A 22,725-nucleotide genomic window follows, 5' to 3' on the forward strand; every position below is an offset into this window, starting at 1 on the left:
GTTGAAAATTCTCAAAATACCTTAATTATTCATGTGTGGTAAATTTTGAGACCTGGGAGATTAATTCACTTTTTCAGAGCCTTAGGGGATAATAGCACACTTCTACTTGTAACTATATATTGAATTCGTAATGCACCTAAAGACTTAGTATTTGGTCCAAATAGTTAATATGACACTTAAACTACTTACTACTTAAAAGTGGAATGTAGTTTTAAGTTTATATTATAAGCACTAAGTTTACTTTTATGGTGGGTTATATTACTGTAAAATGTGCAAAAGAATGTAAGGAAAAACCAATTTACTTCCAGTAGCAATTTAATAGCAAGAAAGTTAAATTTTCAAATAAGAGCATTATGCTTAACATTTTTATAGAAATGACTACATGCTACATAAGAATAATTTATTTAATCTATGAAAATTGTTATATCTGTACTCTATGCTCATCTTTAAATCTTTGTAAAGATAAACAGCATAACAAATCATGCATAAACTGCATTTAAGGTCATATACATTGTTGTTCAAAGTTATTTTATCTCTCAAAACTTCTTCCTTCTTAAAAAAAAAACTTCTTCCTTCTTTTTACTGAAACTATCAGTTTAAAGAGTCTTTTATCAGTATTATAAGATTCTGAACTGTATCTAAGGGGATTTTGGCAAGTATCTTGCAGGCATATAGAGGCAAATATATAGATTTTTTTGGTGACATTTTGAAAAGCCTGTTCAAGGAGATATGTTTTCCTGTCTTATTTGTCCTGCATCATGTTTCTGTAATAAATATACAGATAAGTGTTAAAATTGTTGTTTGTTGTAATAAAGCAATCTTACCAATTTACTGAGCTGTTATCTCATAAAATCAAACATTTTCATCTTTCTGCCAGCATTGTATAAGGCATCTCAGCCTTTAAAATTCAAGAACCAGCCATTACTTACTTTGATGTTGTATTTTTCTCTCATTACAACAAGGATTCATATGTCAAAAAGTCTAAAGATTCCACTTTAATGGTGGCCAAATGAAAGGTACGTATATTAATTAGCCCACTAATATACAAATCCTATGTTCAAAGCACTATCTCTAGGCAATGACTTCAAAGTAGATGTGAGTATTTTCCTCTGCAAACAGCAGGAAGTGTAGTTGCAAGTAGTTTTCTTTCAAAATTATGTCTTTAGAGTGGGCCATCTAGGCAGTCATTCTAATAATGCTTCCATTGACTCTAAACATACCTGGAAACCTTCTTTAAGCAGTGCTTTCAGGTGTAGTTTAATAAAGCACAAGAAAATCAATTTCATTAACTTATAATTACAGAAATCTCTTCCTCTCCAGAAACCTTGTTCTTCTTTTTTTTTTTAATTTCTTCTTTTTAAAAAGAAAAAAAAATCTTCTTTTTAGTTTTTGCTCCTTCCTCTTCCTCCTCAGCCAGGCTGTTCAAATGGATATTCTGAAGACAATCACTTCCCTTCTCCTTCCTGCATGCAAAGTGTCTGTGCTATTTAAATTTCAGGCATAAGTGATGACAGTAATGTATTGAGCTTTATAAAGGCCAACTTGAGAAGCTGAAATTGCTTATATTCAAATCCTCCATAATGTTTCTGTAATAATAGACATAACCACTAGAAAAATTAAGATAAGGAATTGCCAGAAGGAGCACATATGTTTTTCTACCATTCATTTATGATTTGGTAATGTTTTCTATTTCCAATGAAATTCTGTGAGCTCTATTGACAGAACTTTTTTAATAAACACAAATTTGTTCACAGTGATGTATAGTAATGTTTAAAAAGAAAGAAGTTAGGCAAGCTCCAAAAAAATCTAAACTTCACAGAATGTTCATCTCTCAGATTTTTTTTTTTGCTCATTCCCCCATAGCAATATTAGATGAGTCAACTAAGTCAAGGGAAACAAAAACAAAAATAAAATCTTGGGACTACATCAAAATAGAGGTTTTGCACACTGAAGGAAACCATTAACAAAACAAAACAAAAAAAGCAATCTACTGAACAGAAGATATTTGCAATGATATATCCAATAAGGGGTTAATATCCAAAATATATAAGGAACTTCTACATCTGTCAGCTTTATAGTCTTTCTTTCATCTAATCATGGGTTTTGTACGACCTATGTTAAGCCCTAAAATATATTTGGTATGAAATAATGAACTCTTTGGGTCGTCTATATCCCTGATCCTTAAGACTGTAGATTGGGACAGCATTAGAAAAAACTATCTATTTATCATTTGATACTTTGTAGCCTGAAGCCTGATATGCCATATGCATAACTCAGACTTTTCAGATAATCTCAAGCAAATTGTGTAGAAATGGTCTTGGTCTCATGCAGCTTAGCTTTGGTCTGTGTCTTCACCATTTAAGTCAAGTATAATATTGATCTAGTAAAAGTAACAACACATATAAAAGGAATAACTTAAGCATATCTGGTGTATACAGGACAAATTTTAGCTCACCACTACTTATCCTCAGGCAAGTTATTTCACTTCTCTGAGATTCTACTTACTCATTTGTATTGGAAACTTCCACAAGTTTATTAGAAGGGCCAGATGAGATGTTTGCCCTATTGTGAAAGTACCCAAGAAATTGGTAACCCAGAATACAATAAGCATCCAATACATTTTCAGTGAATGAACAAATTCCCATGCCCTTTATTAAGTATTAGGTTTGTGGCCCTGAAATGTATGCACATATTACTTCAATTGTCATTCCTCTTTTATCTCTTAGAAAGTTACGTTCTAAAGAATGTAACTGTCATTCACAAATAAAAGTCTTCATATAAAAAATATTTACTTTTACAGTTTAGAAAAAGATTCACTATTGTTTTAAAAACTTTATTTATTTTTTCTTGAGAGACACAGAGACTGAGAGAGAGAGAGAGAGGCAGAGACACAGGCAAAGGGAGAAACAGGCTCCATGCAGGGAGCCTGATGTGGGACTCGATCCCAGGTCTCCAGGATCACACCCTGGGCTGAAGGCGATACTAAGCCGCTGGGCCACCGGGGCTGCCCAAGATTTATGTATTTATTCTATCTTAGTAACAATATATTTACTGAATAAATGTTTAAGATAAAATATCCAGTTTTCATTTGGATGAAAATATCTGTAAAAACTTGAGCTAGGTCTCTTAAGAAAGTATCTTGAATTTCAAAGAGGAAACAGGCAAATTCTATCTTCCCTACCTCTCCCACATTTCTTACACACTGCCTCTCCCGTTACATCCCTTTGACCACAACTATCACACAAGAAGATTTCCATTGTTCCCAAATTTCCATTAAACAAATTGTCTGGCTGGTCACTATATCTTTTGGGAAAAGCTAGGAAACATAGTTTAGGTCATAATTGAAAAGTTACTTTATTTTTAGCTAATCATTGATGAACCACTTTCCCTGCTCATAAGGCGGGAACGGGTCACAGAGCTTCCATGGCGAGATATTTGGTCACGAAACTCTGAGGCCATGAAATAATAAAGAATTGGATCCAAAAGACAGCAGATACTTGCAAGGCATAGACAAAAAGGGTGGAAATACAGTGTGCTTTGGACAATGGGACAACTACTAATGATGGTTTCCTTCACCATAGTGTAAAAAATAAAGTTAATATGGTATGGAGTAAAGCAGATGAAAAAGACTGCAGCACACATAAAAACCATCCGCAGTGCTTTCTGCCTCTCACTGATTCCTTGGAAAGCCATTGGTGGCTGTCTCAAGGATATAGTAGTTTTCCAAGTACACCATGCGATGATTACTACTGGGACCACAAATCCTGCCAGCTCAGCAACTGTAATCATTCCAACCAAAGCCACTACATTCATTTTCTTATAACCAAGATCAGCAAAACAGGACTCGGTCTTGTTGCCCAAGTATGTGCTTCTCACAAGGGGAAATGGCAAGCAGGCAGTTCCCACGATGATCCAGATGGCAGCACTGATGCCCACATCATACCTACGCTTCCAGTTTCTGGCCCTAAAGGGCTTGAGGAGAAAGAAACATCTCTGAAGGCTGATGCATGTCAGGAAACAAATGCTGGCATACATGTTGAGATACTTCAGGTAGAAGCACAGCAAGCAAAGGGCCTTTGGGAAGGGCCAGTGGTGGCTGATGTAATAGTAAATCCGGAGGGGTAAGGACAGCACATGAGCAAGGTCAGCCACGGAGAGGTTGATCATGAAAATGATGGCTTTATTTTTCTTGCTGATGAAGCGGCACAGAACCCACAAGGCTGCACTGTTGGCCAGAAGACCAGGGATGAATATGAGGATGTAGGTGGTTGCATAGAGGGAGTTCTGAAATGTCACATTCGTAGCACTGCAGTCAGTCTCAACATTGCTGGTACTGTTGCTATACATCTTGAATATTTCAGTATACTCATCAAGGTAGGCTGTGGATTTATAATCCCTGTTTAATCAAAGAAAAAAAGAGGATAATTACTAACCAGTTCTATAGCCAACACCCAGTTTCCTTTTTATATTGAAAGTAACAATATTAAAATTAGAAAAGGCCTATTTCCAGATGAAGCAGCAGATGCTAAAGGAAGATATATTATTGATCCAAGGTCACCTAATGAATCAGGCAACCATGGAATTGTTCCCAAACTGCCCTCTCAAATTGTTAAAGTCATGTCTTATAGGCAAGGATGTCATGAAATATTTAGCTTATTGTTCTTACCACAACAAAAAGGGTATGGAATTTCAGTCTGTTCCTTTTGCCTCCAAATTTTCCTTGCCCCAAGCACTGCTCATTTACAATTGCAATAATAGAAATCCAACCTCACCTTTTACAACCCCTTTCTTATCCTTTGGGCTCTGACTTCCTACCTTGAGTACTATAGCACTTGGAAAATTGCCCTGAGTTTTAGCCAGTATTCCCAATATACTGGCTGAGTTTCAGGACTTGGGAACACTACCTTCTTATGATTCTATTACAATAGCATAAGTGCACTTTGTCTTTCTCTCTCAGCTTAGGTCTTATTCCAATTTACATGAAAAAAAATCTATTAATATGAGAATATAGAAGCTGAACTAGGAATTTCCCTTAGTGAACTTCAAGGGAAGAGATTAATTTTTTCCCTAAGAATTCAGTACTGGTGTGACACCACAGACATGGCAGATTATCCAACAGTCACAGTAAACATTGATTAGAGCACCAGTAAGATAGGTCACAAAATATTTTTTTGGAAACAATTTAATGCTTAATACTTTTTCACTAAAACAATCATCATAAGAAGAAAAACATTATGAATGTCATTAATCTTATTTTATGCTTTAGTGTGTTTTTCATTATTTAATATATAGAGAACATGGTGAATATAAAGTAATCTTTAGGACTTCTCAAGTTCTGGTCAAGTATTTACACATATTGCATGCAAATAAGAAAGCAACAACTTCATTATTTTACTTTAACACTCCTGTAGAATTTTACACTGGAAAGAACCTTTAAAACTCATTTAATTCAGCCTTCACATAGCACATGTAGAAGAAGTAAGGCCAAAAGAGAGGTTTATTAAGGCCACAAAACTACTAAACAGGAGATATGGGACTTCAAAGGGGAGTACAAGGTGTCTAATCCTCATACACACCCTTCTTTTCATTTGTTTTCCTTCCTAAAACAAATTTTACAAGCATAGCTTCTGTTCATATTGCAAGAATGTGTCCTGCTAGGTTGTTCTTAAGTGAAATAACATTTTAGCTGCTTTAACTGTTTCTGTTCTGTATTGTTTTAAATAAGTTTATAAAACAAAGAAGGGATTTTCTTTTAGAATCTCCTCATATGTAGCAGAATGATTTCATATACCATTTTCAGTTCTATTCCAGGTAATAGTAGTGTGAATTTCCATACACAAAGAAAAACTCCAAATTGATGAAAGATCTAAATGTGAGACAAGAATCCAGCAAAATCCTAAAGGAGAATACAGGCAACACCCTTTTTGAACTTGGCCACAGCAACTTCTTGCAAGATACATCTATGAAGGCAAGGGAAACAAAAACAAAAATGAACTACTGGGACTTCATCAAGATAAAAAGCTTCTGCACAGCAAAAGAAACAGTCAACAAAACTAAAAGACAACCTACAGAATGGGAGAAGAGATTTCCAAATGACCTACCAGATAAAGGGCTAGTATCCAAGATCTATAAAGAACTTAATAAACTCAATAGCAAAAAAAAAAAAATCCAATCATGAAATGGGCAAATGACATGAACAGAGATCTCACAGAGGAAGACATAGACATGGCCAACAAGCACATGAGAAAATGCTCTACATCACTAGCCATCAGGGAAATACAAATCAAAAACACACTGAGATACCACCTCACACCAGTGAGAATGGGGAAAATTAACAAGACAGGAAACAACAAATGTTGGAGAGGATGTGGAGAAAGGGGAACCATCTTGCAATGTTGGTGAGAATGTGAACTGGTACAGCCACTCTGGAACACTGTGTGGAGGTTCCTCAAAGAGTTAAAAATAGAACTGCCCTAAGACCCAGCAATTGCACTGCTGAGGATTTACCCCAAAGATTCAGATGCAGTGAAACGCCGGGACACTTGCACCCTAATGTTTATAATAGCAGCAATGTCCACAATAGCCAAACTGTGGAAGGAGCCTCGGGGTCCATCAAAAGAAGGATGGGTAAAGAAGATGTGGTCCATATATACAATGGAATATTACTCAGCCATCAGAAATGATGAATACCCACCATTTGCTTCAACATGGATAGAACTGGAGGGTATTATGCTGAGTGAAGTAAGTCAATCAGAGAAGGCCAAACATTATATGTTTTCATTCATTTGGGGAATATAAAAAATAGTGAAAGGGATTAAAAGGGAAAGGAGAGAAAATGAGTGGGAAATGTCGGAGAGGGTGACAGATCATGAGAGACTCCTAACTCTGGGAAATGACCAAGGGGTAGTGGAAGGGGAGGTGGGCTGGGGGACAGGGTGTTTGGGTGATAGGCACTGAGGGGGGCAATTGACGGGATGAGCACTGGGTGTTATACTATATGTTGACAAATCTAACTCCATTAAAAAATTAAAAAATAAAATAATAAAATAAATAATAGTAGTGTGAATTAAAAGCAGAACCTCATATGATTAATTCACATATAGAAAAGAGTCAGCATTCTGACCTCCCATTATTCTAAAGAGTATTTTCACTTCCCCTCCTCTAATATTTTATCCTTGGTATTTGGCTTGTGATATGTCCTAAAAAAATCATGCAGTCATCTTGCTTATGTATGTATGACTTTGAACTGAAGGTGGAGATTTATTCACAGATGAAAAGAGAAAGTATTTATCATAGTGTGACTATCAGCAATACACCTTAGAATCTGCAATGAAATTTTTCACATGCATTATCCAATTTCATTCTTACAGCCATCACCAGAGGTTGGTACTATTATTACTCTTGTAGTGCAGATAAGGTTACTGAGGTTCAGAGGGATGTAGTATGTTTTCTGGGGTAACAAACCTAGAAAATAAAAAATGGGAGATACTCTTATGCTTTATTTTCTCCAAAGTGTATGCTATTTCCACTACACCACTTGCTTCTCTCTGCTTAGGAGGAACTACTTGACAATATGGAGCTTATCATATCTGGAGGTCACATTATAGAAGAAACTTTCTATCCCATATTAGGAATTTATAATGTTATAACACTAGGATTAATCTATTTAGGCTGTTATGATATAACTAAACACCTGTCCCCACACATGCCATCTATACCTCCTTAAAACCCACTTGGACTTCATTATTGGTGATGTTCCTGCATTGTATATTATCCATGCAAAAACTGTGAGAAAGCAAGGGAAGATGTGTCAAGTGCACTACAATTCCAAGAACTGAGAACATCTCACACCCACCCAAATCACACTTCCACTTTTGTACTTTATAGACATGGGTATTTGTTCCTGCTTCACTGGTGCAGAAAGTTTCACTTACTAAAGAGGGATGTTCCATTCACACCTCTGTGTTAAATAACAGAAACCTATTAAACCAGAACAGCAAGCTAAAGATCAAGTTCACACCTTTTTTTCCTGTCAGGTTTTATGCCTCTCCAATTCAGTTTATTGTGAGCTTAGAGATTTGCATGGTCTGCTTTCCAAAATCTCTTCTCCACACTGAAGGGAAAATAGGATGAGTTTGCCCCAAATCTGGTAACAAATGTAAAATCCCCATGGTAGGGTGAAGATGGGGGAATTTGTTTTCAGTAGGGGAGAAATATAAGTTATCTCAGGAAATATTTAGCTTGCTGTGGACAATCTGTGACATTTCTGAATTTTAAGAAAGGAGAACAACCTAAGAAGCCACTAACAGAAAAATGCTCAATCGAAGAGCTAAAGTCGGAGTACATTCCTTCTCTGTCTCTGCTTCTGCCCCTGTCTCTGTTTCTCTTTGCCTGTAGTTGGGTTGTTGACTATTTCAAGTTGGCTTGTGCCACCTATGTTGCCAATTTTTCTCATCTTCAACCTACATATACCTTTGGTTCCTGTCTCAGAAAAATGTGGAAGATTGATGATTCACTCCGGAGTCTGAACTCCCCTTCTCATTAGGTGCCATGACTCTCTCCCTGACACTCAAGCAGGAAACTAGGGATTCATCTAACCTTATCACTACATTTATTCCATATCCAATCTTTAACCAGGTGATTCTCCTTCCTAAGAATCTCCCCAATCCATCTGTACTTCCACTATTGCCATCTGAATCTAGGGCACTGTCAACTTTCCTCTTGACTTTTGAAACAGATCCCTTTTCCTATTAAAACAGATTGATTTACCATACTCTCTGCACACTAGTATCATCCTCTGCAGTGTATTCTCCATACTGTGTCTAACACTAACATTTTTTGCTACCATTTATTGAGGACTACTACTTATTTACAAGCTAAACACTCTTCATATATTATCTCATTAATCCTCATAGCAGCCATATGATTATTTTCATACCACTGATGAGGAAACTGAGACCAAAAGAGGTTAAATAAGTTGCAACAGAGTCACAAAACTTGCATTGTGTAGAGGATTAATATTAGAATTAGAACCTATGCTTGGTTCCATACTCTCTTACCTTTGATGTGGCACTTACTAACCCCTTCTAGCACTTTCTATATTGTGGTCCTAATAATCTTTCTTTTAAATATGTCATTCTCCTCCCTAAAATCCTTTGGTGGCTCTCTATTGTTTGAAGGCCAAATTTTCCACCACTGCTTAAAAGCGATCACTAATATGTCTCCTGTGCCCTTCAACATCACCTCATTCCATTCTCTTCTTCATTCTCTATGTTTCAACTACACTGAGATGTTTTCAGTTTCTAGACAAGCCAAGCTTTTTTCCTGACAAAGGCCACGGCATATATCTTCACTGTCTGGAGTTACTTCCTTTCAGGTCTTCACATGTCTGGTCCCTTTTAATCTCAGTTTGGACGTCAGAGAGACTTTCATTGCCAAAACTATCCAGGTACACCTACATATCAGTATATACTCTCATAGCATCAACATTTGTAATTTAAATGTTTGTTTACTTGTCTGTTGGCTTTTTCATCCACTGTGTCATTAGCTTCATTAGTGCCATAACAACATTTCTTACATAAATCACCATACAACCAGGAGAGCCTGCTACTTATGAAGCACTCACAGAAAAAAAAAAATGAAGCACTCACAGAGAAGTGGCATAATTAGATTGAACTGCAGACAGTAGTTTAAAGTCCCTATTGGAAGTATGAAGCAAATACACAAACTTGATTATGTCAACTAATGCATTTCTGTTGCTTGCTATTTCCCTATGATGTTGTCTTCTGATTTGGGCTATTATCATCAGTATTACTTGTACCTACCCTTTTGAACTTAGAAAATTCCTACCTGTAGAAGCTTGAGAGAAATGCAAAATAATTAACTTGGAAATCACAAGTGGTCAGACATATCCTGTGGGTAGAAGTCAGCACCACCCAAGGTCTCAGAGTATCATTAAGACTATTGTCTGGACCTCAGAAAGAAGCTATTCCTTGTGGTCTACTTGTTCTTTTTTTAAGAGTTTTTTTAAAGATTTTTATTTATTTGTTCTTAAGAGAGAGAGAGTCAGTCACAGACACAGGCAGAGGGAGAAGCAGGCTCCATCCTGGGAGCCCAACGTGGGACTCGATCCCAGGTCATGCCCCGGGCCGAAGGCAGGTGCTAAACCACTGAGCCACCCCGGGATCCCCCTTGTGGTCTACTTCTAAAGGCATCTCAACCCTTTATTTTTCTTGGCTGCCATTCTGTAAAGGGTAAAACTGCCTCATCTCACCAGCAAATTACTTCTTACCCACCTAAGCATAGGAACTGAAAGGAGAGTGAGAAGGCTGCATCTGTAGTCCCCAAAGTGGTCCACATATTAAAAGTAAGCATAAAGGAAAAATAAATCTATTTAGGCTTTTTTTCCATGGCTTTCTGATGACTCTGGCTGCCTTAATCAACATACATTTAATACACACAATCCTATAAGTTCTGTGCTATGTCCTGTGGAAAATACAGAACCATCTGCCATAATCTCTGTCCCTGAGAAGCTTCTATCCTGGTGGGGGAAATATTTTTAAATCTCCAGCATCATAATCAGTGCATGACAAGAACTGTGGTCAATAGCATAGTTGATAAGAAATCCTCATATTACCATAGCATCATCCCTGTGAGGTAAGTGAGACAATAACAGTAATATCCCTATCATAGCATTTAACTGACAAAGAGATGCATTCATGAACAATTAAATACCTTGTTCAAGGTTATCTAGTAAGAATATGATGGAACTGAGACCAGAAGTCAGACTTGTAGGCCTCTTAATGCTCCTTTTACAGTGTCAGGCTGTTTCCATTGAATTATGAGCCAGAAGAGATGGCACTTGTGCCAAGCCATCTGCATTTTCTTTTTGGTTCCCATAGGGACAGGGTTAGAAGGAAAAATAGAGATGGTGGTTGAGGCAGAGATAAACTTAACTTACTATGCCTGAGATATACACTATTGTATTTAACTCCTAATAGCCCTTTAAAGTTTTGATCAAGTTTTATCTCTTCAAGAAAGCCTGCATTATGTATTACCAATACCATTCATCTGGGATTCAGCAGATTAGGATTTCATAGAGCAAATTAAAATTCTGCTACTACTGTATCCAGTATGCTAATTGCTAAGAATGGTGGAGTGAGGTGGGAAATATCAGAGTAGAATAATGCATGATTGTTGTCCTCAAAATGTTTATAGTCATTTAAGAGAGATAGATATAAGAATAACTAACCATAATAGATTTTTGAAACATGTCATGAGAGAGATAACAAAGAAGTCTCTATGGGAGTAGAAATGAATCTTGCACAGAAGAGGAGGATTGGAAGTTCAACTTAAAGATAGATGCATTTTCAACATGCAGTTTCGGTGGGTAGGGTACAGGAGAATAAAGGGTGGGAGAAAAATGACAGCAATGAATAAATAGCATTCAAACATCCTGAAGTTAATAAATGACCTATATATAGCAATAAAAGGTGTTCTAGTCTAGCTGGAAAACAGAGTAAGATGGTGGGGAAGGTGGAATGAGAAATAAGAATGGGAGAAGATACTCGCCCCGGCCTCAGCCCGGCTCCTCGCGGGGCCCCTCCCCCTTGGAGGCCTTTGTTTCTTTATTTCTTTTTCCCCGTCTTCCTCACTTGCCATCAGGGAAATACAAATCAAAACTACAATGAGATACCACCTCACACCAGTGAGAATGGGGAAAATTAACAAGGCAGGAAACAACAAATGTTGGAGAGGATGCGGAGAAAAGGGAACCCTCTTACACTGTTGGTGGGAATGTGAACTGGTGCAGCCACTCTGGAAAACTGTGTGGAGGTTCCTCAAACAGTTAAAAATATACCTGCCCTACGACCCAGCAATTGCACTGTTGGGGATTTACCCCAAAGATACAAATGCAATGAAACGCCGGGACACCTGCACCCCGATGTTTCTAGCAGCAATGGCCACTATAGCCAAACTGTGGAAGGAGCCTCGGTGTCCAACGAAAGATGAATGGATAAAGAAGATGTGGTTTATGTATACAATGGAATATTACTCAGCTATTAGAAATGACAAATACCCACCATTTGCTTCAACGTGGATGGAACTGGAGGGTATTATGCTGAGTGAAGTAAGTCAGTCGGAGAAGGACAAACATTATATGTTCTCATTCATTTGGGGAATATAAATAATAGTGAAAGGGAAAATAAGGGAAGGGAGAAGAAATGTGTGGGAAATATCAGAAAGGGAGACAGAACGTAAAGACTGCTAACTCTGGGAAATGAACTAGGGGTAGTAGAAGGGGAGGAGGGCAGGGGGTGGGAGTGAATGGGTGACGGGCACTGGGTGTTATTCTGTATGTTAGTAAATTGAACACCAATAAAAAAAAAAAAAAAAGAAGAAAAAAAAAAAAAAAAAGAATGGGAGAAGATAGTCGAAGGAAAAAGAAAATAAAAAGGTAGAGGCAACACGATCATGGAGGGTTTTAGGGGGAATCATTGAATGATTCTGGGAAGATATGTCATATTATCATACTGGTGGGTTTTAAAAAATATTTTATTTATCTATTTATTTGACAGAGAGAGAAAGAGAGAGAGAGAGAATGAGCACAAGCAAGGGGAGTAACAGAGGGAGAGGAAGAAGCAGGCTCCCAACTGAGGGAGGAGACCAGACATGGGGCTCAATCCCAGGACCCTGGGATTATGACCTGAGCTGAAAGCAGATGCTTAACTGACTGAGCCACCCAGGTACCCCCATACTGATGTTTTAAAACAATCACTTTGACAGAAGTGTAGAAGATCGATTGGAAAGATGGGACATGAAAGATAGGAAGTCCATATCAGCTGGGAATTTGTAGTGTGATCAACAGTTTTGTTTGCCTAAAACTAATGGTTTCCTGAGATGTAGGATTTTCAGAGCTAAACCTGTGAAAGTTCAAGGCAAACAGTATATTTGGTAACCCTACTGGTGCAACAATTGAGATAAAAACAACTCTGAACTTGCTATGGCAGGAATATTAGAATTTCAAGTAAAAATTATGTATGGAATTAGCCAGTTTGGGACATCATTTGACTGAGGTGTCAGATACATTCTGTTATAGAATGTGTGAAATATTAAAAAAAGATATTACAATTTTGCACTTTTCCAAAGCCTTTTCAGATTATCCTTATTATAGGACTTTTCAAATTTGTACTCTCTGCCAAGACTCATGAATTCTTGACTCTCTAATATCATAATTATTAAGTTTCACTTCAAGTTGTACTATACTAGCTTGCATCATGCACTCCTGGAGACTTTAAATATTTAAATCCCTCCATTTCTGATGGTTCAACCCAGCACTCTCCTTTATCCTACTTCCTCCCTTACTCAGCCTACATTAAATGTCAAACCAACTACTCTCTCACAAGAAACCTTAACTTCGTTGTTTGCCATTCTTTTGCTGTTACCAGACTGGCAACACCTTAATCCCAGGTCAGGTCCACAGTGCATTTTTTTTTTACTATCCAAACTGCTGAATGATCCTATTAAAAATACTAGGATTCATTTGGAATGCCAAAAACAGAAATTTATGATCTCAAGCCTAAGATTTTTTTCTCAAGCCTCTCTTTGCATATCCTTGATTAGTACATTCTTCCATTTCCATGGTGGCCATTCAGTATCTTTATAACCCTATTAAAGCTTCTTCTCTCCTACTCTCCCATCCCCTACCTTTCCCAGCACAGATTGTTTTTTAAGGCTTTTATTTAAATGCTTGTTGGTTAACATAAAATATATTAGTTTCACGTGTACGATATAGTGACTCAACACTTACACACAATACCTATGGCTCATCACACAAAGTCCACTCCTTAATCTCCATCAATTATTTTACCCATCTCCCCACCTACCTCCATTCTATAACCATCAGTTTGTTCTCTATACAGTTAAGAGTCTGTTTCTTGGTTTGTCTCTTTTGTTCCTTTTGTTCATTTGTTTGCTTTCTTAAATAAAACATGTGAGTGAAATCATATTGTATTTGTCTCTCTCTGATTGACTTATTTTGCTTAGCATTATACTCTGTAGCTCCATCCATGTCATTGCAAATGGCAAGATTTCATTCTTTTTATGTCTGAGTAATATTCCATTGTATATATACATATACTGCATCTACTTCATCCATTAGTGAGTCAGTGGATTTTTGCATAATTTCCATAATTTGGCTGTGGTAGTTAATGTTGCTATAAACATCTGGGTGCATGTATCACCTTGAATTAGTATTTTTGTATTCTTTGGGCAAATACCTAGTAGTGAAATTGCTGGGTCATAGGGTAGTTCTAGTCATACCTTTTTGAGAAACCTCCATACTATTTTCCAGAATGGCTGCACTAGTTTGCATTCCCACCAACTCTTCAACAAAAAGTCTTAACTTCTTAAATCATAGAGAAAATTGAGGTTATTGGGTGAGAAGCAACTCAATTTCATCTACTGTCTCCCCCCAACACATATACTCTTATGTACAACTACATCTTACTTCCCAACACAGCTGCCTTTCCTGTTGCTCAAGATGAATTCCCATGCTCTTAATTCATTTTATTTCTCTCAGGATCCTCTTTCGTTAGTTGTTCCCTTTTACTCTAGATCATCATGCTCTCCTTTCTCATGAGATCTTTGTCATCAAGTCTCACCAACACCCAAAATAATTATTTTCTTGTTTATGCATCTTAGTCTATCTGTTACTTTCTCTTCTTAAATAAACTTCTCAAAATGGTTATGTTCATTGATCATTTCATTTTCTTCACTTTGTATATATTCTTTATGCACTTCATGGTAGTGTATATACTCTCACAACCTCACTGAGACTGCTTCACCAAAAGTAACAAGTGACCATCATGTTGCTAAATCATGCAAGGCTTCTTTGCTGCCCTAGATACAGTCTGACCACTTCCATCTTTTTGCAAAGTTATCTTCCTTTGGCTTTCAAACAAGAATTTCTTAATTATCCTCTTAACTATTTGTCCATTTGTATCAAGTTTCTCTCTTGGTTTCTTTTAGTTTTTTCATATCTTTTAAATCTTTGTTTTCCCTAGGTCTGTGTCTTCTTTTTATTCATCATCTTCATGCTGAGTAACATCACCCACTTTAGTGGCGTCAGTTACCACTCATATTCTGATGACTTTCATATCTCTAAGTCCAGGCCTAGTCTCTCCTAAGATATTAAACCCATTTGTCCAGCATCCAACTGAAATTTCACATATGAATGTCTCCAGGCATCTCAAAATGAGTATTTCCAAAACAAAAGTAATCATATGCCCTGACCTTTTACTTACCCATCACTATCTATCAGAATTCTTAGAATAATCCTAGACTCCTCTTTTCTCATTCAATCAACCAAATTTTCTCTCCCTCCCTCACTATCACACTCTCTCTTTCCTCTCTGAATTATTGAAACACTCATTAACTGGCCCATTTTCCTTGAGGTTTGCCTTGTTAAAATCTATTATCTAGTCTGCTATAAAAATGATGTATAAAAAATGCAAGTTAAGTTCAGGTCCCCATAGGAATTACTTTAACAATACACTCACTGAATTATATCAAATGTTTCTATTTATGTCTGTATTTCTAACTAAACTATGAGCAGTTTGAAGACAAAAACCACATCTCACTCATTTTTAAATCTCTAGACTCTAGCAGAATGACTGGCACATAGTCATTCAGTAAATATTTTTAACTTAAAAAATACTTTGCTTTATGACAACTCATATAGTTCAATTATTTATAGATCTCTCCACACTGGGTTGTGAAGTCAGAGATTGCAATCTAAATTTCTTTAGCTCTTTCCCTCTAAATCTAGAACAAGGTTAAACATACAGCACTATTAAAACAATTATTGTGGGTTGCCTGAGTGGCTCAGTCAGCTAAGCATCTGCCTTCAGCTTGGGTCATGATCTCAGGGTCCTGGGATCTAGCCCCATATTGGGGGGGGTCACTGCTCAGCAGGGAGTTTGCTTTTCCCTCTCCTCCTGCTACTCCCCCCACTCTTACTCTCTCTCTCTCTCTCAAAATAAATAAACTCTTTAAAAAATAAAACAAAATAAAATAAAGCAATTAATGTTAACTGGTCCATGTAGGGATTAATTCCAAGGACTTAATCTCATTGTTGCATAATCAACTCAGCTAACCAAAACCATACTGACAATAAAGTCCAGGCAAAATTATAACCTGTGAAAATGCTACATCTTCAGTATATACTTCAGTCCTTAGCTCTGTAGATGTGAACCACCTACGTAGAGCTAAGAGGAGAATTTCCAGTGCCTCCAACACCACCCTGACAGGAGTAAATGCCTCTTGGTCGCTCCAGCATCAGTGCTCTGTCCAGGGTACATATGGCTTACATCAAAGGCCAGAACCATGATGAGAGATGCCTCTTCTCTTGAAAGAGGGATCTGATGACAGAAATCAACCCCTAAAGGGAACTTACTTCCTGGATCCTATCTCAGAGGCCAATATTTTGCTCTTTTTCAGGGTTCTCTCTCAAATCTCATATTTTCCTTCCACTGGGAAATTCTATTCTGACCGCCTTCTTCTTTGTACACTTATAGTATTTTATATAGATTTATAGCCCACACTCTAACAATACAGTTTCTCTGAGGGAGGACTCTGTATATTAGACTTTTATATTTTTCACTTTGCTTAGCAGAGGGTTAAGCATGCAGTAAGTGCTTAGTTTATATACATTGGTTTGTAAAAACAAGAATATGGAAAATAAGCACATACTGGTAGAGCTTTAGGCTGCTTTATTTCTAATATCTCTCCCACGAATTACTCTCACCATCAACAATCATAGTCTCCTTTGATACTGAATATATGGTCAAACCAAGGATAATAAGGTTGGAGACTAATAAATCTGGACATGTAATATTTCCAAAGCATGCCATTCCAGATTTTTATTTAAAATCCGATAGGAGGGCATCCCTGGGTGGCACAGTGGTTTAGCGCCTGCCTTCGGCCCAGGGTGTGATCCTGGAGACCCGGGATCGAGTCCTGCGTCAGGCTCCCTACATGGAGCCTGTTTCTTCCTCTTCCTGTGTTTCTGCCTCTCTCTCTCTCTCACGAATAAATAAATAAAATCTTTAAAATAAAATAAAATAAAATAAAATAAAATAAAATCCAATAGGAACCCAAAAGCTTAAATAGGAATATGGTCATTAAACATTAACTTTATGGAAATAACTAATTTTGTCTCAGAACATAAAGTTATATCAGGTCTTTAAACATAACTCAGTGGCATTGAGTCCAAAAACTTAGGAGGTACCAATAACATCTAGCCCAAGGTAGTTTTTCTTTTCAATAAACAACCTAAATGCTGTGATTTCACAAAGTTACAACCAACATGAAATTATATTATTATTTTTTATCTTTCATTTTCTTTTTAAATTAATTTTTTAATTTAAATTCAATTTGCCAACATATAGTATAACACCCAGTGCTCATCCCATCAACTTCCCTCCTTAGTGCCCATCACCCAGATACCCCATGCCCCCGCCCACCTCCTCTTCCTCAACCCTTTGTTTCCCAAAGTTAGGAGTGTCTCATGGTTTGTCTCTCCCTCTAATTTTTTTCTGCTTAGTTCCCCTCCTTTCCCTTATAATCCCTTTCGCTACTATTATGTCATCAGAATTTATACCAGACTTCTAAGTTTCAGGGAAATGCTAAGTCCAAGAAGTTTCCATATGCATCCTGTCAGTCACAGTCCAAGTGCTATTCATGTCTTTACTCCTTGTAACAGCTTTGAGTAAATTATTATACTTTTACAAATCAGAAAATAGAGACTCAGCAGAATAAAGTTTCTTTCTCAAAGTCATAGCTATTATGATTTCAGTTGTAATAAGGTTGTTTATGAGCAGAGAAAGCTAAATTTTGTCTTATAAAAGCAACTTTTTGCACAAACAAAAAGATATTTTAAAATGGCATTACCATGGGTAAGACTGTTCATCAGAGATGAAGCTATTATTCTCAGTTCTAGTTCTAGCACTTTTATATCTATGCATATATGGCAAATGACTGCCCATCAGGTTTCAGAGTAGGATTGCATCAAACCCAAGGATTTTTAGGAAGTTTTGCCTATGACCTCAAACCATAATAGATCTGTAAATAGAGTACTGGGTTAATTTTTAAAATAACAATAGTGAGCTGACTGTGACAATATTTGCTGTGGGCTGGAGAGGACTTAAAAGCTGTAGGATATATTGAAAAGAGTACTGAATTCTGAGCTAAGACATTTTGGATTCTAGCAACTATTAGATTATTCTTTGTGTTTCCCTGCTAAACCTCTTCCTTTCTGTGGTTTTCATTTCCCTTATTATTAAAACAAAACAGATTGAACTGGATGATTATTTTTAACTCCCTTCCAGCCCTAACTTGTCATGACTGTATGGACATGGCCCTTCTCACCCCCTTCCTCTAAATAATACTGCCAGCATTGCCACTGTCATCATTAAGGCAGCAACCACTATCTCAACTCATCTACTGATTTATACTTTACAAACCATTATTATACCCATAATTGATGTTAATCACTAGTAAAGGTATATATTATGAATAATCAGGCCAGAGAAAATCATCCCCATCTCACAGATCAGAAAATTGAGGCTCAAAGAGTGACCTTATTTACCTAACGATATAAAGCTAGCAAGTGGCAGAGTGAGGAGAGTGATACTTAGGCTTCTAGTATCAAGGTGACTACTCTTTTCCTGTATAATTCCACAAATCTTCACTCTCTCAATCCTCCCTCTCTTTTCACCTCTTATCATGAAGTCATTAATGACATTATGTGAACATGTTTATCAAATTTGCTTCTATTATTTTGTTTGATAATAGGGCCAGTATGTGGGGTTGTCATCTTTGGAGAAGAAGGGAAAATTAAATAGGGAAAGATTTATGAGGGAGGCCTTCCCATTCTCTACAACCTTTACAAGCCTTTTGAGAACCTATCTTGATTTGTCTTACTTGATCTTTTTCTTCTTTAAACCATGAAAGTCTTGCATGTATTACCTAAGCCCATCAGATCTACATGACCATGGTGTTCTTCATTCAATCACTCACAATCACAGATGAAAAAGAACAACTGGAATTTGGAATTCCATTATATCCTAAATTGATTGGAATCAACCCTAAATCACCTACTTGACATCACAAACACTAAGATTTGGATATATTTGTAAGTCTAAATATTTTTTCTATAAATTAGAGGAGATGAAAATTACTTTTATCATGAAAATGAATTAAAGCAATTAGGCTATTCACAAACAAAATCTTAAATGGAATTAAATTTCCATGCATGCATATTGATTAGGTTTTTAATCATTTAAGAAAGAGACCTAATTAGATATCTTTTTTTTTTTCAGTTAGGGCAGTATTTTGGAGGTGGAAAGAATTAGATTCTTTGGGCAGTACTGAGGTCATATCTTAACTATCAGCTGACTAGCCTGAAGTAACTTACTTCATATCTCTGGCCTTCAGTTTCCTCATTAAAAAAAATAACATCATAGTCCCTGAAATATAGATTGTTATGAAGATTAAATGGAAAATGTATAAGAAATGACCTATTTTCATGTCTGGCACACAGTGACATTAAGTAAATGTTAGTTCACTTCCTCTTTACTTGTATAGAAAACAATCTTCATGGGTTTTTGGTTGGATCCTGTACTTTTCTGAATTTAGAAAATCTCCCAAAATGTGTAAATGTGAGTGATGGCTAACAAAACTAAAATAATAATTCTTTAAGTGAAAGGCTGAAAAGCATGTGTTATTTGAAAAAAAAAAAGAATTTCCTTATTATAGTAAACTTATTTGGTAATCAAAATCATTGTTTCTATAATACAAACAGATGGGATCCTTGGATGGCTCAGCGGTTTAGCACCCGCCTTGGCCCAGGGCATGATCCTGGAGTCCCGGGATTGAGCCCACATCAGGCTCCCTGTATGGAGCCTGCTTCTCCCTCTGCCTGTGTCTCTGCCTCTCTCTCTCTCTCTCATGAATAAATAAAATATTTTTTAAAATGCAAATAGTTGAAAATACAGATCCAGAAAATCTTTGTAGCTGCTGAGCACATGTACTCAGAAAATGTCAATTCAATGGGTAAGTTTTCTTAGGAGTCCAGGTTTTGGTTCCTAGGGAAGCAAGTCCACAATAACCTTGTAGTGACATTTTTATGTTTCTCAAAGGGAACTTTGGCTTAAAATATTGAGAAATAGTGATTGGGTGACACTGTCATTGTGGAAATCAGATTTCAGAGCTATTTCCCTTGTTTGTTGCTTGTGTTTTTTATTAAAAAAGGAAATTACTTGTAAAAAAAAACTGGTCTAATAGTTGAGTTCTCATGATAACATTATTTATTCTGAAACAAATATAATGGCCTTTAAAAAAGTTTACTGAGTTCCATTTATGATCTAGATTATATTTCTAGAAAGTCCCCTCTAGTTAGATTTTCATGTTATGACCCTATTATTTACCACTTAATGGTATATAACTCTTCTCAGGTATCTAGGACCCTAGAGTCAAATTATTGCATTGTCATAAAGGAAAGTAGACCATCTATTTTAAGCTCCCGCATCTTATTGCAGGTGAGAATATTGATACCTATAGAAATATAACAGTTTGCTTAAGGCCACACAATGACTCACTAGCAGAACTTGAACTAAGACCAAAACTTTTTGATTCTGTTTATTGAACTACTTCATCACTCTGCCTGCAATGCATGCAAACCAATACTCAATAAAAATTCCCCTGCAAAATATCCCGACATGGATGCAAGTAGATTCTTGACCAAAAGTTTTTACAAATAAAGCAGACTCTCTACCAGTCATTGCCCTGACTACTGGAACTTTTAGAGTGGTTTCACAACAGACAGCTCTGTCCTCTTTGCTCTAACTCTGACTGAACGGTATATACTGGTATATTAGGATGCCATTTGGCTTACCTTAAATACAAATGGTCACGAAATCCACCTCAAATCACACAGAAGTATTCTCACTCATTTTTTAGTCTTATGCTCCACCATTGCCAGGGTTTGAGCAATCTGTACAACATGATCTCAACAACTTTCCCAGATAAGCTCAAATAGGAACTTCTTTTAATCAAAGAAGGACCTGTGTCAACCTTTGTGTGCAAAGACAATTGCCCTGAATACATTATCTGATTCTTGGTACAGTGCAAGCCACTGCCTACCTCAGTATACCAGGATACCACCTATTTCAGCAGTAAATAATTTTACTGTGTCACAATTACTAAACTTTTCAATTAATGGAAAAGACAGTGGCATCTTGCAACCATGTAAATAAAAAATAAAAATGTCCCCACTAGCAGGATATTTGGGACTGAGACCACTCCCCACCAAAATCACAACAAAGCTTATTACTTTATTATTTTATTCAGAATTATCTTGTGACCAGCAGGCATGGCACAGTCCAAATTTAAGGATTTCCCAACAGAAGTCTCCTTGGTTCAGAACCAGAGAGGTTCCTAGTATTCAGAGTAATAAGAACAATAATCACTTGAAAGATAGGTGCCTCTTTGAAGCTAAACTTGAGTCAACAAAGCAACTTTTAAAGGATCAAGAAACACCTCTGAACACACTTTTAATCATTTGTCTTTACTTTTGCATTTGTCCGAAACCCAGTGTCCCTACTTCACTGGCTCACAGTTTCCCCATATGTATTATGAGGGATTTGAATCTCTAAGAGTTCTTTCAACTCCAAAATCTATGATCTGATTCCTTCTATCCTGAAAGAGCTTATTGTTTCTGTATATGTGAAAAGTAAACTTACCAAAGCAAGAAGCTTATATGTAAACTTTCCCTTCATTATGAAACTAGATAAATTATAGAGGGCAAAAATTCAAATGCTCTTTTTTTTCTGGCTGAATATGCCATTTTTTCCCCAATAAGTCTCACAAATACAGCTTTCTTAATATTTTGTGTCCTCCTCTCTGGTTGATGGAGAAACAAAGAGCCCTCAGCAAAGAATGAGCTGCATCACATACTTCATGCTCCTTGAGTAATGGTTTTGGGACTGATGGCATTAACCTGAATTTGTGGTACTCTAGTTAGGCTCAAGGGCAGTCACCATTGATTCAACTGTAAGAAGCCTAAGATGAGAAACCAGGGACCATTTTCACTTTGGACAATGGTCCCACATCTGCCTCTATCTTGGATCTTCATGTCCCCAACAATCTTTCCACATGGAACCACCAATTCCCAGACACTAGTCTGTAACTTACCCTGGAGCCTTGTCACGATTAGCAGTCTTGTTTCTTTGCAGGGAGCTGATGGCAAAAAAGCTTAACTCGGGGTGGCACAGATCCTGCTGATAACTGACAAATTTGTTGTTGAAAGAGGAAGTTGAGTTCATTTGGTCTCTCACCACAGAAACCTTATTTGCACAAACCAAAGGTAAGTCCCTTGAGCAGATGACAGTACTCAAGTTTTATTTCAATTGTACAAAAAAAAATGCAGAGTATGGAACCAAAGACTGCAAAATCAAATAAAAACTGCATACCAGTCGTTTGTAATGTTCCTCACCCTATCTCTTTCCACCAAAATTCACATGTCTATCTGTCTCACTAGAATCTCCACGGCAAGATAAAACTTAAGGCAAAATATGAAGAGAGTTTACCTTAGAATAAGAAAGTTGCAACTCCTTCAAGCCTGATGTCATAGAGGAAGAAAAATCTCAAAAATATAAGTCAGAA

General features: G+C 36.8%; 1 protein-coding gene across 1 annotated transcript; it reads right to left on the reverse strand.

The window, feature by feature from the left end:
• Positions 1–1,648: 1,648 nt before the first annotated feature.
• P2RY10 (P2Y receptor family member 10) lies at positions 1,649–22,409 on the reverse strand. The gene is made up of 2 exons (XM_072815973.1): positions 22,255–22,409; positions 1,649–4,396 (listed from the first exon to the last, which is right to left on the reverse strand). The coding sequence occupies exons 1-2, from the start codon at positions 22,383–22,385 to the stop codon at positions 3,361–3,363; spliced, it is 1,167 nt and encodes a 388-aa protein (XP_072672074.1). The 5' UTR covers positions 22,386–22,409; the 3' UTR covers positions 1,649–3,360.
• Between the last annotated feature and the right edge of the window lie 316 nt (positions 22,410–22,725).

This window comes from Canis lupus, chromosome X, assembly GCF_048164855.1.
Source record: "Canis lupus baileyi chromosome X, mCanLup2.hap1, whole genome shotgun sequence".
Lineage (NCBI taxonomy): Eukaryota > Metazoa > Chordata > Mammalia > Carnivora > Canidae > Canis > Canis lupus.